Below are 13,292 nucleotides of genomic sequence, written 5' to 3'. Positions count from 1 at the left end.
TTCATTCTTCAAGAATGACCTCTTTTAGAGACTGGATGCTGGATGGAGAGTGATGCTCAACTTATCTCTTCAGAATTTCCCATGGATGTTCGATTGGGTTCAGATCAGGAGCCACTGAATCACTTTCACCCAGTTCTTCTTCAGAAATCCAACAGTGGCCAGAGATGTGCCTACATGTTTCACTGTAGGCACCACGCATTTTTCTTTGTATTCCTCACCTTTGCGACGCCATAGAGTTTTGAAGCCATCAGTCCAAAAACATTTATCTTGGTCTCATCATTCCAGAGTACAGAGTCCCAGTAGTCTTCATCTTTGTCAGCATTGGCTCTAGGTGGGCTTTTTTGTGCCTGGGCTTTAGGAGAGGCTTCTTTTGTGGACGGCACCCATGCACGCCATTCCTTTGCAGTGTACGCTGTATTGTGTCATGGGAAATAGTCACCGCAGTTTGGCTTTCTACTTCTTTAGATAACTGCAGTGAACTTGCAATGCCTTCAACCTTCTCATCAGAAGACGCTCTTGTTGAGGTGTAAACTTCCGTGGACGACCAGGACATCTCTGTGAGATGGTTGTAGTTCCATCTTTTTAAATTTTTTGTACCAGTTTTGCTACAGTATTCTGACTGATAAGTAAAGCTTTGCTGATCTTCTTGTAGACTTCACCTTTCTGGTGTAAAGAAATGATTTTCTTTCTCAGGTCTTGTGACATTTCTCTTCCATGTGGTGCCATTGCTGACAGCATGAAATGGGAAGGTTTTCTAACACCCTTTTATAGTAAACTGTCTGCTGGACACCTGTGTAATGAATAATTAGACTCACATGTGGTTGAATTCTTGTTAAATTAGACATTTGTTGTCTAAAATTTAGCTTTGCTCCAGAGACTTTCAATGGGGTTTATTCATTTTTGCATTGCACTAATTTGAGTATAACTGAAAGTTTTGTTCTCTAAGTTATATTATTGACCTTACTTTCATGTTATAAGTTAAACAGATGTTATATAAAATTTAGTCTTGACAAAATTTTGGAAATTGTTTTTGTGTTCATTTAGATATTGTTTAAAATGTAACTTTTCAAAGGGGGTATACTCATTTATGCTCAGCACTGTATGTGACTGAAACAGAGGAGAAATGCATCACAGCATGAATACACTTCGAATACATTTCCACCTGTACATGCAAATCAAATATTCAAGTTCTAACTCAATTTATATCCATGTGCATTTTTAATTTATAAACAAAATAAATAAACAAAAGAAAACAGATTTAAAAATGGCTATTTCTTTTCAAATAATCAAAGAGTGTATTCTATTTTTCATTTTCAAAACAAAAAATAAATTCACAACTTACATGGTTACACTGGTTGGTGTCTGCTCATTTTATTTGTGTTAAAACTGATAAAAAATTATCTACAATTTTCAATACAAATGCATAAGTACCCAAACAGACCAGTATAGTCTGAATCATAAACAAATGATTCTTTTAAGTTCGTTTCTGACTCTAAGACCCAAGCAGGGCTTGACATTAACACCCGCCAACCCGTCAAATGGGGGTAGATTTCAGCTGTGGCGGGTAAGACAGCCACTCCTACTAGCCACTTTTGTGGATTGAATATAATTTCAGCCTACAGCCTAATCAAAGGTAGCCAAGCTTAGTCAAAAAAAATAAATTGTTGAATGAACATGATTTAATCGTAGCATCCATTATGCATCTAATCAAATCAAGTTTACTTGGATTGCATTGAATATTTTATATGAACACAATATACATTTGTAGATTAAACATGATTTTAATATGTCCATATAACTTTTTTGCAACTAGTTTAATCAAAATGTTTGTATTGTCTTATTGTGGTAATGCACTTTAATTCAACAAAATTCTGCCTTGTCACATTGTAACACTCTAAATTTTTTCACATGTACAAATGAAGGGGATCCATTCATCCAAGAGCAGAGAAGAATATATTTAAAGGTTTAAAGAGTAGACACCCCCAAACAGCAACAATATCAACAAAACATTACATTCAAAGACAAGAAAATTCACATCTTGTTAGAGCATTTCAGCCCAACCACATGTTGAGTTCAATCAGGAATAAAGTCCATTTCTCAGAATTCCCACATAGTCAGGTAAGAAGTGAGTATCTTACCACATTCCGATAGTTCACAGGAAATCTACAAAAGTTCAATATACAGTGTCCCAAACCATTACCAAACGTCAGTCCAAATAATCAAAAGTGTAGAAAAGATCACATAGTCCAGATGAAGTGTCCTTGTTTGATGAATGAGGCCGAAAGACAACCCTCTGAACAAATATGCAAACAAAAATCAAAATATGCAATTGAACACAGAAAACAAAGAGTTAGAAAATATATACAAAACTTACACTGAGCTGTAGAACCACAGAGGTTCCTCATAATAGGGTCTCATGCATCACCAAGTTGAGCAAACACTCAAAGCCATGCCAGTACCTCTCTAAACAGTCTTACTCGTCTCTCTTAAAAGGATAGCCTTTCCTTCAGAAACCTCCCTAGATCCCCCTTGAGGTGGGGAGAAGCATTACACCATACAACATGAAACAGCTTTTCAGAACTGTTACAACATCAACTAGTTAATGTCTTATTCATTTATGGTTTTGGTAGTTTAATGAATATCTATCATGTTGTTTCAATTAGATTTGAATTTAAATTGATTTATGCAAATAATCCTACAATTAATGCTTCTTGTTTATTCCTGTGATTTACATAAAATTCATTGTGTGATAAGCCCAAGTTGATTGTAGAGCCATTGCCACCAATATAGCTAGGATCAACTTAGGCTTGCCATGCTTTTGGGAAACACTACCCAGAGCACTACCATAGTAATCACTTTATTATTAAATTGATATGAATTCTTGTTAGCAGGTCCTCAACCCCAGCAACACTTCACCACAATGTTAACCCCAAAACCATTGACATAACAGAAACCTTTAAAAAACAAAATAATAGAACAGTAAACATTAAAAAGACACTCTGTTTTCTCATTTTGCTAAAAAATGCTTTAAATAACACTTCATTTAAAAATTTACTCACAGTTCAGGCCCTTTGCAAAGTCCTGTTTGATTAAGTCCTGGTTGGGTTACTTGATTGAAACATGTTATTTCAATATGAAAACATCAAGTTAAGTCAAAGAGTAACCGTTTCAAGTCAGTTTAAAATGAATCAATCACATTTAAACCAGGTAACTGATACAATGGTGTTGAATCAAAATAAATTGTTTAAATAAAATGAACAGCATCAAAATAGCACTGTCGTAACACAAAATTATAATCCGATCACATTGGATCGCATTGAATGACACACGCCTGAATAGTCAAATACATGCGCACACACAGATGTCAAAATGTCCATCGTGTGGAGTATCTCGCGTGAATACAGTCAGTTATGGCTTAAGTGTACGTAAACAGGTTGGTAAAAAATGGATATGTGTCAGTATATTACATACATGCATTCAGGAGCCCAATTAAATACCTGTCTGTCATTAATGTTAATCAAACAACAAACAATGTTAAATAAATGTTAAATAAACGTACTGTGTCTGAAAAAAAATAGTTTAGGCTATTTAATTTACTATTGTATTTGTAATTTGCTAATTTGCTTCTTTGCTCTTTTTATATAGCCTAACAAATACAATTTATACAAATATATAATTTATCATGTTATGGTCATATTACCCACCCCTTGCCCACCCGTACATACCAGCTGATATACCATGTAGGCTTAGTCTTGATTTTGGTGGTCAATCTGCATTTGAAAGTTTGAAAGGGTTTTAAATCTAGCTAATCAAGTAAAATGACTCCAAATCAAGCAATTTTAGCATGTCAAAGTCAACTCTAATCATATAAAATGTAATTTCCCAACATCAAAATTGTGGCCAGTGAAAATTCTGAGTGGCTAGTAACTTTGGAAAACCACTAGCCAGTGGCTGGTGAGCAGAAAAGTTAATATCAAGCCCTGGACCCAACTAACATCTGCAGTTCTCCAACTTTCAATAAATCAATAAAAAACTTTCAATAAATTAAATCCTTACAGATTGTTTGTCAAACCATGCTCATCTTCACTTTATTTAAAGTTCTTCATTATTGCCCAGATAGTATTAATGGGCATTTCAACCCCAAAACTATTTTCTTATTGCCATTTCCTGATTTGTGCAGTGCAAAAACTTGCAAAAAAATGCATCAATTCTGTCTCTCAGGTCTTTCTCATAGTAATGGATGACTATAGGAATTTGGCCTGTGTGTCACCTCATATCTAGAGGCCAGTGAAACAGAAGGTTATGGTCTACCACTTATAAGCAGTAAGGTGAACTTAAAAATATGCCATATGTATGGGAATGTACTTTTTTCCAGATTTTTACTTGTTGCAATGTGTAACATGTCAGTAATTTTCACACATTGTTTTTCTTCATATAATAAAGGTTAGATTTGTGTGAATATTTTGAATTAAGACTAAGAGAAGAAACAGAAAAAGCTAATTTTTACATTCTGTTTTGTTCAAATTTACCAAGGGTTCCAATATTTTTGAAAGATGTTGTGTTTTCAGTAACGTTTACCATATATTAGCATTGTTTTACTCCATCTTCTATGTGTTATTTGGCATAAGTAATATATGTATTGTAAAGCATCAGTACCTCTTTCATTTATTTATAGCCTTGGGACCATACTGGAGGTCTTACTGAAATCCACTTCTCTATCTAGAGAATCAGTATGGCTTTTATGGTGGAAAATATTTTGGTAACTCAGAGGTTGTAGGTTTGCATCACACAAGGTGTAATACACAAGTTGTCATAAACTCCTCCATTAATAGTGAACTGTAAGTTGCTTTGGACAAAGTATATACTCAATGACTACTTACTGGAAAGTAGTGAAAGTTGTGGTCTTAATAATGTGTATTTTATGCTGAGTCATAAAAACTTATGTGTTGCATCTATTTTTCCCTCCCTAGATGCATGTCCATTCCTGTGACTATGCGCGCCATCCGACGCAAGGCAGAGACCATTCAGGCAGACACTCCAGCATTGTCCCTTATTGCTGAAACTGTTGAAATTATGGTGAAGAAGAACTTGCCCCCAACTGGTAGCCCAGGTTACATGGGAATGGGTACAGGGCCAGATGGGACCAACCCAATGGGTCTTCCTGGTTTAAGCAGTGGGACCAACACTGCAGGAAGCAGCAGTGTTGTGGGTGTAGGAGGAAGTGGTTCTTTCCAAGGCCCAATCACCTCACTTTTCAACATGGGTCGTACTGGTCAGGGAGGCTCATGTATGGACACCATGGGACAGGTTGGAGGCCAGCAACAAGCAATGCAACAACAACATCAACAATCTCAGAGCCATGGTTCAGATGACTTTAACAAAGTCACTCAAAATCCAATCCTAACCAGTCTTCTGCAGATAACAGGCAGTGTTGGGTCCAGTCCTACTCCCCAGCCATCTCAGCCCCACCAGACCCCACCAACAACCACCTCACCGGCAAGCAACACCAAAAACCACCCTATGCTGATGAACCTACTGAAAGATAATCCCTCACAAGATTTTGCTGCCTTGTACAGCAGTAGCCCTCTAGAAAGACAGAACTCATCTGGGTCCCCACGGACAGATAGCCAAGGGCAGTCTTGCCCTGGTACCAAGGGCAAGAAAAAGCGTCCAAGAGGCTCTGATAAAGGAGTAATGGGAGCAGGTGGCGGAATGAGCATGAAGCAACAATTGCAGCAGCAAGTGGGAGGCATGACCCAACAGCATCATCACACACACCACTCTGAAGACGATTTCCACCGAGAGCTTTTCTCTATGGACGTTGATGCCTCCCAGAACCCCATTTTTGATGTTAGTCTTCCGGGTGATGGACTTGACACTCCTCATAGTATCACTCCAGCTCCAAGTCAGTGTGGGACACCTCCTTCAGGTCCTGGAATGCCATACCACCCACACTGTCATGTCCAACCACAGACACAAGTCCAGTCTCAGCCACAAGGATCCATACCCTGTATGGTCCGCCTCTCCAGCTCTGACAGTATTGGGCCTGATATCAATGATATTCTCTCTGATATTCCTGACCAGGCCAACAAAGGAAGCAATAGCAGTCATGGCCAACACCTCATGGCCGGTGAAGAAGGAGGTTCCATGGGAACTCCACTCCGGGATTCTTCCAGTTCAGGCCAAGGTAGCACAGTGTTTGAGGCAGACCTGTTTAATGCAAATAGCAATGAAAATCCCTTTACTGATGCAGCAGACTTGATTGCAGAAGCTGCTACTGCAGCAACACCCAATAGTGATTCTTCCTCAACTAATTTCTTCCCAGACACAGACTTCAACCCAGAGCTTTTATCTGGACAGGGAAGCTTTTCACAGACCTATTTTGAAGATAGCTCCCCCAGCCCTGACCCAGATCTTGAACTGGTTAAAAGTTTTAGTGGAGGAAGTCAGCAGAATACTCCTACAGGCACACCACAAAATCCTGCCTCACACGGCCAAAATACTCCAGAGACTTCATTGAAAGACCCTTTTGAAATGGGTATTTTTGTTGGAAATGGTGCTGGAGGAAAGCCAATACTGGGTCCAGCATCAGATATGGCAGACTCACACCCTTCTCATACTGGTGGGGGCCAAAGTCCACTCATGATGGGCATTGTGGTAGCTGGTAATGATTTTAAAAGTGGTGATACAAAGGTTAAACAGCAGCAGATGAGGGCAAAGGAAGATCATGGAGGAGGAAATTCTGGAATAGGAATGGGGAGTGTATGCTCTTCTGAAATGAAGCAGGTAAAACGCAGTCGTACTCCTTCAAGTGAGGGCAAATCAAAAGACAAAACATCAAAACGCAAAAAGCTGGATCCAGATGGCAAGTCACCTTCACACAGCTCAGGGGGTCGACCTTACACTCCTCCTTCTGGGAGTGCCACTTCCGGAGGATTGGTAAATGCGGGTGGATCTAAGTCCCCTGGGAGCTCAGGCAGGTCTCAGACCCCACCAGGAGGTGCTACTCCACCAATCCCAAAAATCACTATACAGATACCCAGGACTTTAACTGGAGGAAAAACGTCATCTCATGGAGGCTACACATCAAGTAGCTCAACAAGTGGAAGCACTGGTAGTACAGGTGGCACAAGCAATAGCAAAAGTCACCATTCCCACTCTTCCTCTTCTTCAGGGAAGATAAAAAGTAGTAAACTTGAAGGATCTGCTGGGCAAGGCAATATTCCCAAACCATCAAGCATTGCAGGTCTTGGAAGTGGTATGCCTTCTCAATCCAAAGGATCTTCCATGGGAATGGGCACAGGCAAGCAATCCTCCTCTCCCATAACAAAGCACGGTTTGTCAGGCTCAGTCAGTGGTAGCAGCAGTGGAACAGGAAGTGGAAACAAAAATAAGCCCCAAGGTGGTAAGCCTCCTGGCTCACTCATGAATCCCAACATCAAGCCCAACATATCACCCTCACACTCTCGTTCTGGAAGTTCAGACAAGCTGTCCTCTCCAATGAAACTTCAACAAGGCCAGGTGCCTGGAACCCCACCCTCATCTAAGGCTAAATCCCCTATTGGCTCAGGTAGTGGAGGATCAGGAGGGTCCAAGTCCTCTTCAAGTGGTGGAATGGGTACTCAAAAACAGTTAGGCAGTAGCTCATCCACAAGCACTTCTACATCTACTTCCTCTGCAAGCTCCTCCTCATCATCTGGCTCCATGCCCTTTTCTTCAAGTGGTCATTCACAGTATGGGAACAGTGGTGGGAGTTGCAGTGGTGGAGGAGGTGGTGGCAGTGTAAGTAACCCTAATGCAAAGGGAAAGTCCCCAAGCCGAAACAAAAAGCCATCTCTTACCGCAGTCATTGACAAACTGAAGAGTGTAGGTAGTGGGGGCATTGGTGGGGAGGAGGGTGAAGGCTGTGGTGGCACTGCAGGTGGGGTAATGCCACAAAATGCTGGTCCTACATCCTCCAAGCATGGTATGTCCTCCCAGGGAGGTGATTTTCTGAGCAAGCGAGACAAGACAGACAAAGATGGCAAATCCAAGGTGTCTGGATCAGGCAGCAATTCTGGTGACAAGAAGATGATTGATTCTAAAAGTAGTGCAGTGACTGGCACTGGTGTGGCAAAGATTATTATTAGCAAGCCAGAAGGGGGTTCTCCAAGTATTAAATCTAAAGTAACCCTTCAGAAACCTGGAGAAATTTCTGGAGATGGTGCCATGCGTTCCCAGCACTCAGGCCACAAAGCATCACCCCTTTTTAGTGGCTCTACACCAAAACATGACCGCAGCTCCCCAAGCCACAGCCGTTCTCCTGGCTACACGCCTGTAAATCCAGACAGTGAGAGCGAGTCTGGTAGCAGTTCAGTTGCTGAAAAGTCTCATCAGAACAGTCCTAACTCTGATGATGACCAAACTATGAGACCACACCAACCCATGCAAGACTACATGAGTTCCATATCCATTAACCAGAGTGAAAAACACAAGAAACATAAAAAAGAGAAGAAGAAGCAGAAAGAGCGGGATAGGGACAGAGATCGAGATAAAGAAAAGAAAAAGTCAGCAATGTCTTGTGGGCCATCCTCTTACACAGCAAAGACAGATGGCTGGTCCAGATCCCCTATAGCTTCAGAAACTTCAATGCTGTTGCTTAGCTCTGAGCGGTCCTCACGTCCAAGTCCTGTGTATATGCATACAGAGGATGATGACCTCATGGACTCTGCCTTAACAGGCAATCTAGAACCTTTCAAATAAACAATATGACTTTAGTTTGTAGATCCAAATGAATACAGCTGACTTTTACTATAATTCCTTTTTTATTACATTTGAAATCAAAATATTACATGATAATTGTACCTTCACCATTTTTAATGTGGACTTAATTCCTGCAAATCGTATATTGCAAAGAGGGAGAGTTCTGGTATTTTGATAGAAATATCTTCAGGTTATCAGTTTTTATTTGGGGGAAAAAATAACATTATATAGAATATTGTGGTGTAAGACTCTAAATAGATATTTAGTAGCTATGTATGTTGTTTTGTTTTCCTTTTCTAATTGGATGCCTTAGCTTTATTTTGCCTTTCGTAAAAAAAAAAAAAAAATATATATATATATATATATATATATATATATGTATATATATATATATATATATGTATATATATATATATATTATTATTTTATTTATTTATTTTTTTACGAAAGGCAAAATAAAGCTAAGGCATCCAATTAGAAAAGGAAAACAAAACAACATATATATATATATATATAGCAAGATACGTCGTGAAATCAAACTTTAAAAAAGTAATTTGTCATTTGAGTTATTGCTTAACTGAACACATTAGCTAAAACTTGATTTAACAAAAACATGATTCTTTTAGTGTCTTTTAATCTTAGATAATTTGTATATTTTTAATTTCACATTTTATATTTCTACTTTTTTACTTTTATCACTACAAGTTTCTTTTTTAGTAAATAGGTGAAGATGTGTGTAACAAGAATTAATTTCATTGTCTTTTCTGTAAAATTACGTTTTACAAGACTGAAATAAATGGCAATGGCAATTTTTTGTTGCTCTTTTGGCATCTTGCCTATTTGGGCCTGCAGCATGATGATGGTAGGGATGGCTCAATACCACTTTTTCATGTCCAATACACAGACTAATACTGCAACATTAAAGGTGAAGTATGTAGTTTCTGCAACACTAGAGGAATTACAAAATACAAAAGCATGTTTTGCAAATGCCCCTTTCATGTGTTGTGCATCCCCCAACTCAAACATCACAAATACAGCTCTTTCATGTGTGTTTCTCAACAGGTAAAGGTAGGCTACTTTCAAAAAAAGGTACTTTTATCTCTGTCGCTATGTGTCATCATCAGTAAGCAATTGATAAGGCTAACACACTGTCTAGCAAACTCAAGTGTTTCACTTATAATAAACCAATTCAACGGATCTGCACAGTTTGTGTTTTTTGACATGACGTGACAACTACTTGAATCTGTGCACACTGGACACGTCAATCACATAAATCATATAAACTGGAATATTTATCTTTCGTAACAGGTGAATTATTATGAACCATGGTGCACCATGACTGATGTGTTAAATGGGAAAAGACATTCAGCTTTGGGTTCAGGAATGCAAGCCAAATTTTGCAGTGATTTGAATGAGAAAATTCCACATTAGTCCATAACTGGGGGAAGGCTATGCCTTGCCCAGCCTAGTTTTACATAGCCAGACATTCAGACTGTCAGTTCTTTTTATTTGGTTTAAATATCTAAATGTTAGTGATAATAAAAAGTTTAGGTGCTAAATAGGAAAAGGATCTACCACCTGCGGTTGATTTTGGTATTCTAGATATCAACTGGCCAGAATTTTGACATCACAATAGACGTGAAGGACTATAATGCATTAAGAGCTCACTTAAGTACTGGGGAGCTAAACCATTTAGTACTTTGTCCCTAGGTTTCACAGACAAGGCTTAAGCTAGTCCTAGACTAAAATGCATGTTTGAGCTGTTAACTAAAAGCAACTCGTACTGATATATCTTAAAATATGTCAGAGCCATTGTTTTGTCTCAAGATACACACCAGTCATGTTGTTTTCTAAGGCACGTTTATAAAAGCTACTTAAATTATCCCTAATTGAACTAAGGCCTAATCCTGGTTTAGGCTAAGCCCTGTCTGTGATACCAGGCCTGTGAGTAATTAGCAAGATTTTAAAATGTATATGATGTTTAATGAGGAGCCAATGCAGTGTTGACAGAACCACGCTAATTTGGTCATCTTCCTGGCTCTAGTAAGAACCCTAGCTGCTGCATTTTGGACCAGCTGGAGTTTGATATTAAGCGTGCAGGGCAGCCACTCAGTAGAGCATTACAGTAATCTAGCCTTGAGGTCACGAACGTGTAGTGATTTTAGGATTTCAGTCTATGGGGGAGTCAATTGTGGTTTTTCTGGATGCTGGTATGAAATGGTAAATAAGCATTTACTATGAATACAGATAACGTGTCTGATGTATCTGTGTGTATATGCTGACCCTAGATAAACAGTCTCTACACAAATAGCAATCTCACATAGAAACAACCTAATGCCAAGGCCTTTGGGAAAAGGTTTGGTTTGGTTATATTTACATTTCCCTTGGTCGGGTGATCAGTCCGGTGACTGGTAACGTCTTCTACTGGTATCCTGCTATTTGCAGTGAGAGAGGCTGGATTGCTTTCCAACAGTTGCAGAGTGCTGGGGGTCTTTGTGTAATCCAGAGAACTGTAGGTCAGATAGTGGTCGATCCGTAGATCTTCTGTAGGTTGGAGGTACTTGAGTTATGCAAGTCAGGAGCAAAAGTCCTCTGCAGAAGCAGATGGGCTGCTTGAAGGTCAATGCGGTGAAAGGTTTACCCGCAGGATTATAACCTTGGTCGTGCAGTTCTTCTTCCCTCGTCAGGTCAGAAACTCAGAACAAGTGTTTGTTCATTGGGAAAGCCTTTACTAATCCCCACCTTTCATGCTGTGGTGATGTAATTGGGTTGTGGCATTTCAGGTGTCCGCCCGTCACCTTTCCATCCTGTGGAACGTCTTGCATTGTCAAGTCAAGTCAAATTTATTTATATAGCGCTTTTTACAACTGGTAATTGTTTCAAAGCAGCTTTACATATTAGAAGCACAGAAAAAAGAGAAGTGGTTAAAAATAAGCTGTACAAGCAAGCGTGGTAATATGTAACATATACAAGATGGTGCTACATTAAGACAATGTCGGCTGACTCCCAGGGGTGGAAAAAAACCCCTAGGAGAAAAACCCAGCGTGCTAACACTGGGGAAAAAAATCCTAGGAGGGAAAAAACCCCTTGGAAGATATATATAATATATGTAAATGGATATGGAGATCAAAATCTGAATTATACATTTTTATTATAGAGATTAAAAATAGATTATATATAAATATATGTAAGCGGATACGGAGATTAAAAATCTGAATTATAGATGCAGCCAGAACTGGATCTGTAGGCCCATTGTCTCCTGGGCTACGTTGTAGTCAGGTCCAGACACAGGTTCTCCATCTGATCTGGATACGGCCTGGATCCAGCACCCGGCAAACCTCAGGATAAGCAGAGAGACTGATATTAGCGTAGATGCCATTCTTATTATGATGTACAGGTATATCTAGTGTTATAGGAAATGTTCTCGGTTCCGGCCGACCTAATTATTGCAGCGTAACAATCCTTTAACGGATTTGAAAAATGTTAATGTATTGATAATGTGTTATGTGTATGCAAGAGCAAAGAGATGTGTTTTTAGTCTAGATTTAAACTGACAGAGTGTGTCTGCTTCCCGAACAATGCTAGGAAGATTGTTCCAGAGTTTAGGTGCTAAATAGGAAAAGGATCTGCCGCCTTCAGTTGATTTTGATATTCTGGGTATTATCAACTGGCCTGAATTCTGAGATCGCAATAGACGTGAAGGACTATAATGCACCAAGAGCTCGCTTAGATGTTGGGGAGCTAAACCATTTAGAGCTTTATAAGTAAGTAGCAAGATTTTAAAATCTATACGATGTTTAATAGGGAGCCAATGTAATGTTGACAGAACTGGGCTAATATGGTCATACTTTCTGGTTCTAGTAAGAACTCTAGCTGCCGCATTTTGGACCAACTGTAGTCTGTTTAAAAGCCGAGCAGAACAACCACCCAGTAGAGCGTTACAGTAATCTAGTCTTGAGGTCATGAATGCATGAACCAACTGTTCCGCATTTGTCATTGAGAGCATATGTCGTAATTTAGATATATTTTTTAGATGGAAGAAGGCGGTTTTACAGATACTAGAAACATGACTTTCAAATGAAAGATTGGTATCAAAGAGCACACCCAGGTTCCTAACTGAGGACGAAGATTTAATGGAGCACCCATCAAGTGTTAGAGAGTATTCAAGGTTTTTTCGTGAGGAAGTTTTTGGTCCAAAGATTAGGATATCAGTTTTTTCTGAATTTAATAATAAGAAATTTCTTGTCATCCAGTTTTTAATGTCAGCTATGCATTCTGTTAGTTTTGTGAATTTGTAGGTTTCGTCAGGGCGCGAGGAAATATAGAGCTGAGTATCGTCAGCGTAGCAGTGAAAACTAACACCATGCTTCCTAATTATCTCTCCTAAGGGCAGCATGTACAGAGTGAAAAGCAACGGTCCTAGTACTGAGCCTTGTGGTACTCCATATTGAACTTGTGATCGATACGACATCTCTTCATTAACTACTACAGACTGATAACGGTCAGATAGGTAAGATTTGAACCATGCCAAAGCAATTCCACTAATGCCA

General features: G+C 39.2%; 1 protein-coding gene and 1 long non-coding RNA gene across 2 annotated transcripts; one reads left to right on the top strand and one right to left on the bottom strand.

Moving 5' to 3' along the window:
• Nucleotides 1-1,930: 1,930 nt before the first annotated feature.
• On the bottom strand, nt 1,931-2,988 carry LOC125275824. The gene is made up of 2 exons (XR_007186520.1): nt 2,375-2,988; nt 1,931-2,293 (listed from the first exon to the last, which is right to left on the bottom strand). It is a non-coding gene; the product is annotated as an uncharacterized LOC125275824 (long non-coding RNA).
• Nucleotides 2,989-3,783: 795 nt separating this feature from the next.
• Nucleotides 3,784-8,953, top strand: med1 (mediator complex subunit 1). Its single transcript, XM_048203101.1, has one exon. It carries the CDS (start codon nt 4,942-4,944, stop codon nt 8,740-8,742), a length of 3,801 nt encoding a protein of 1,266 aa, XP_048059058.1. The 5' UTR covers nt 3,784-4,941; the 3' UTR covers nt 8,743-8,953.
• Nucleotides 8,954-13,292: the final 4,339 nt, after the last annotated feature.

The sequence above is a fragment of the Megalobrama amblycephala genome, linkage group LG9 (assembly GCF_018812025.1).
Source record: "Megalobrama amblycephala isolate DHTTF-2021 linkage group LG9, ASM1881202v1, whole genome shotgun sequence".
NCBI lineage: Eukaryota > Metazoa > Chordata > Actinopteri > Cypriniformes > Xenocyprididae > Megalobrama > Megalobrama amblycephala.
The sequence above is the reverse complement of the archived record's forward strand: the minus strand, read 5'-3'. Positions and strand labels throughout refer to the sequence as shown.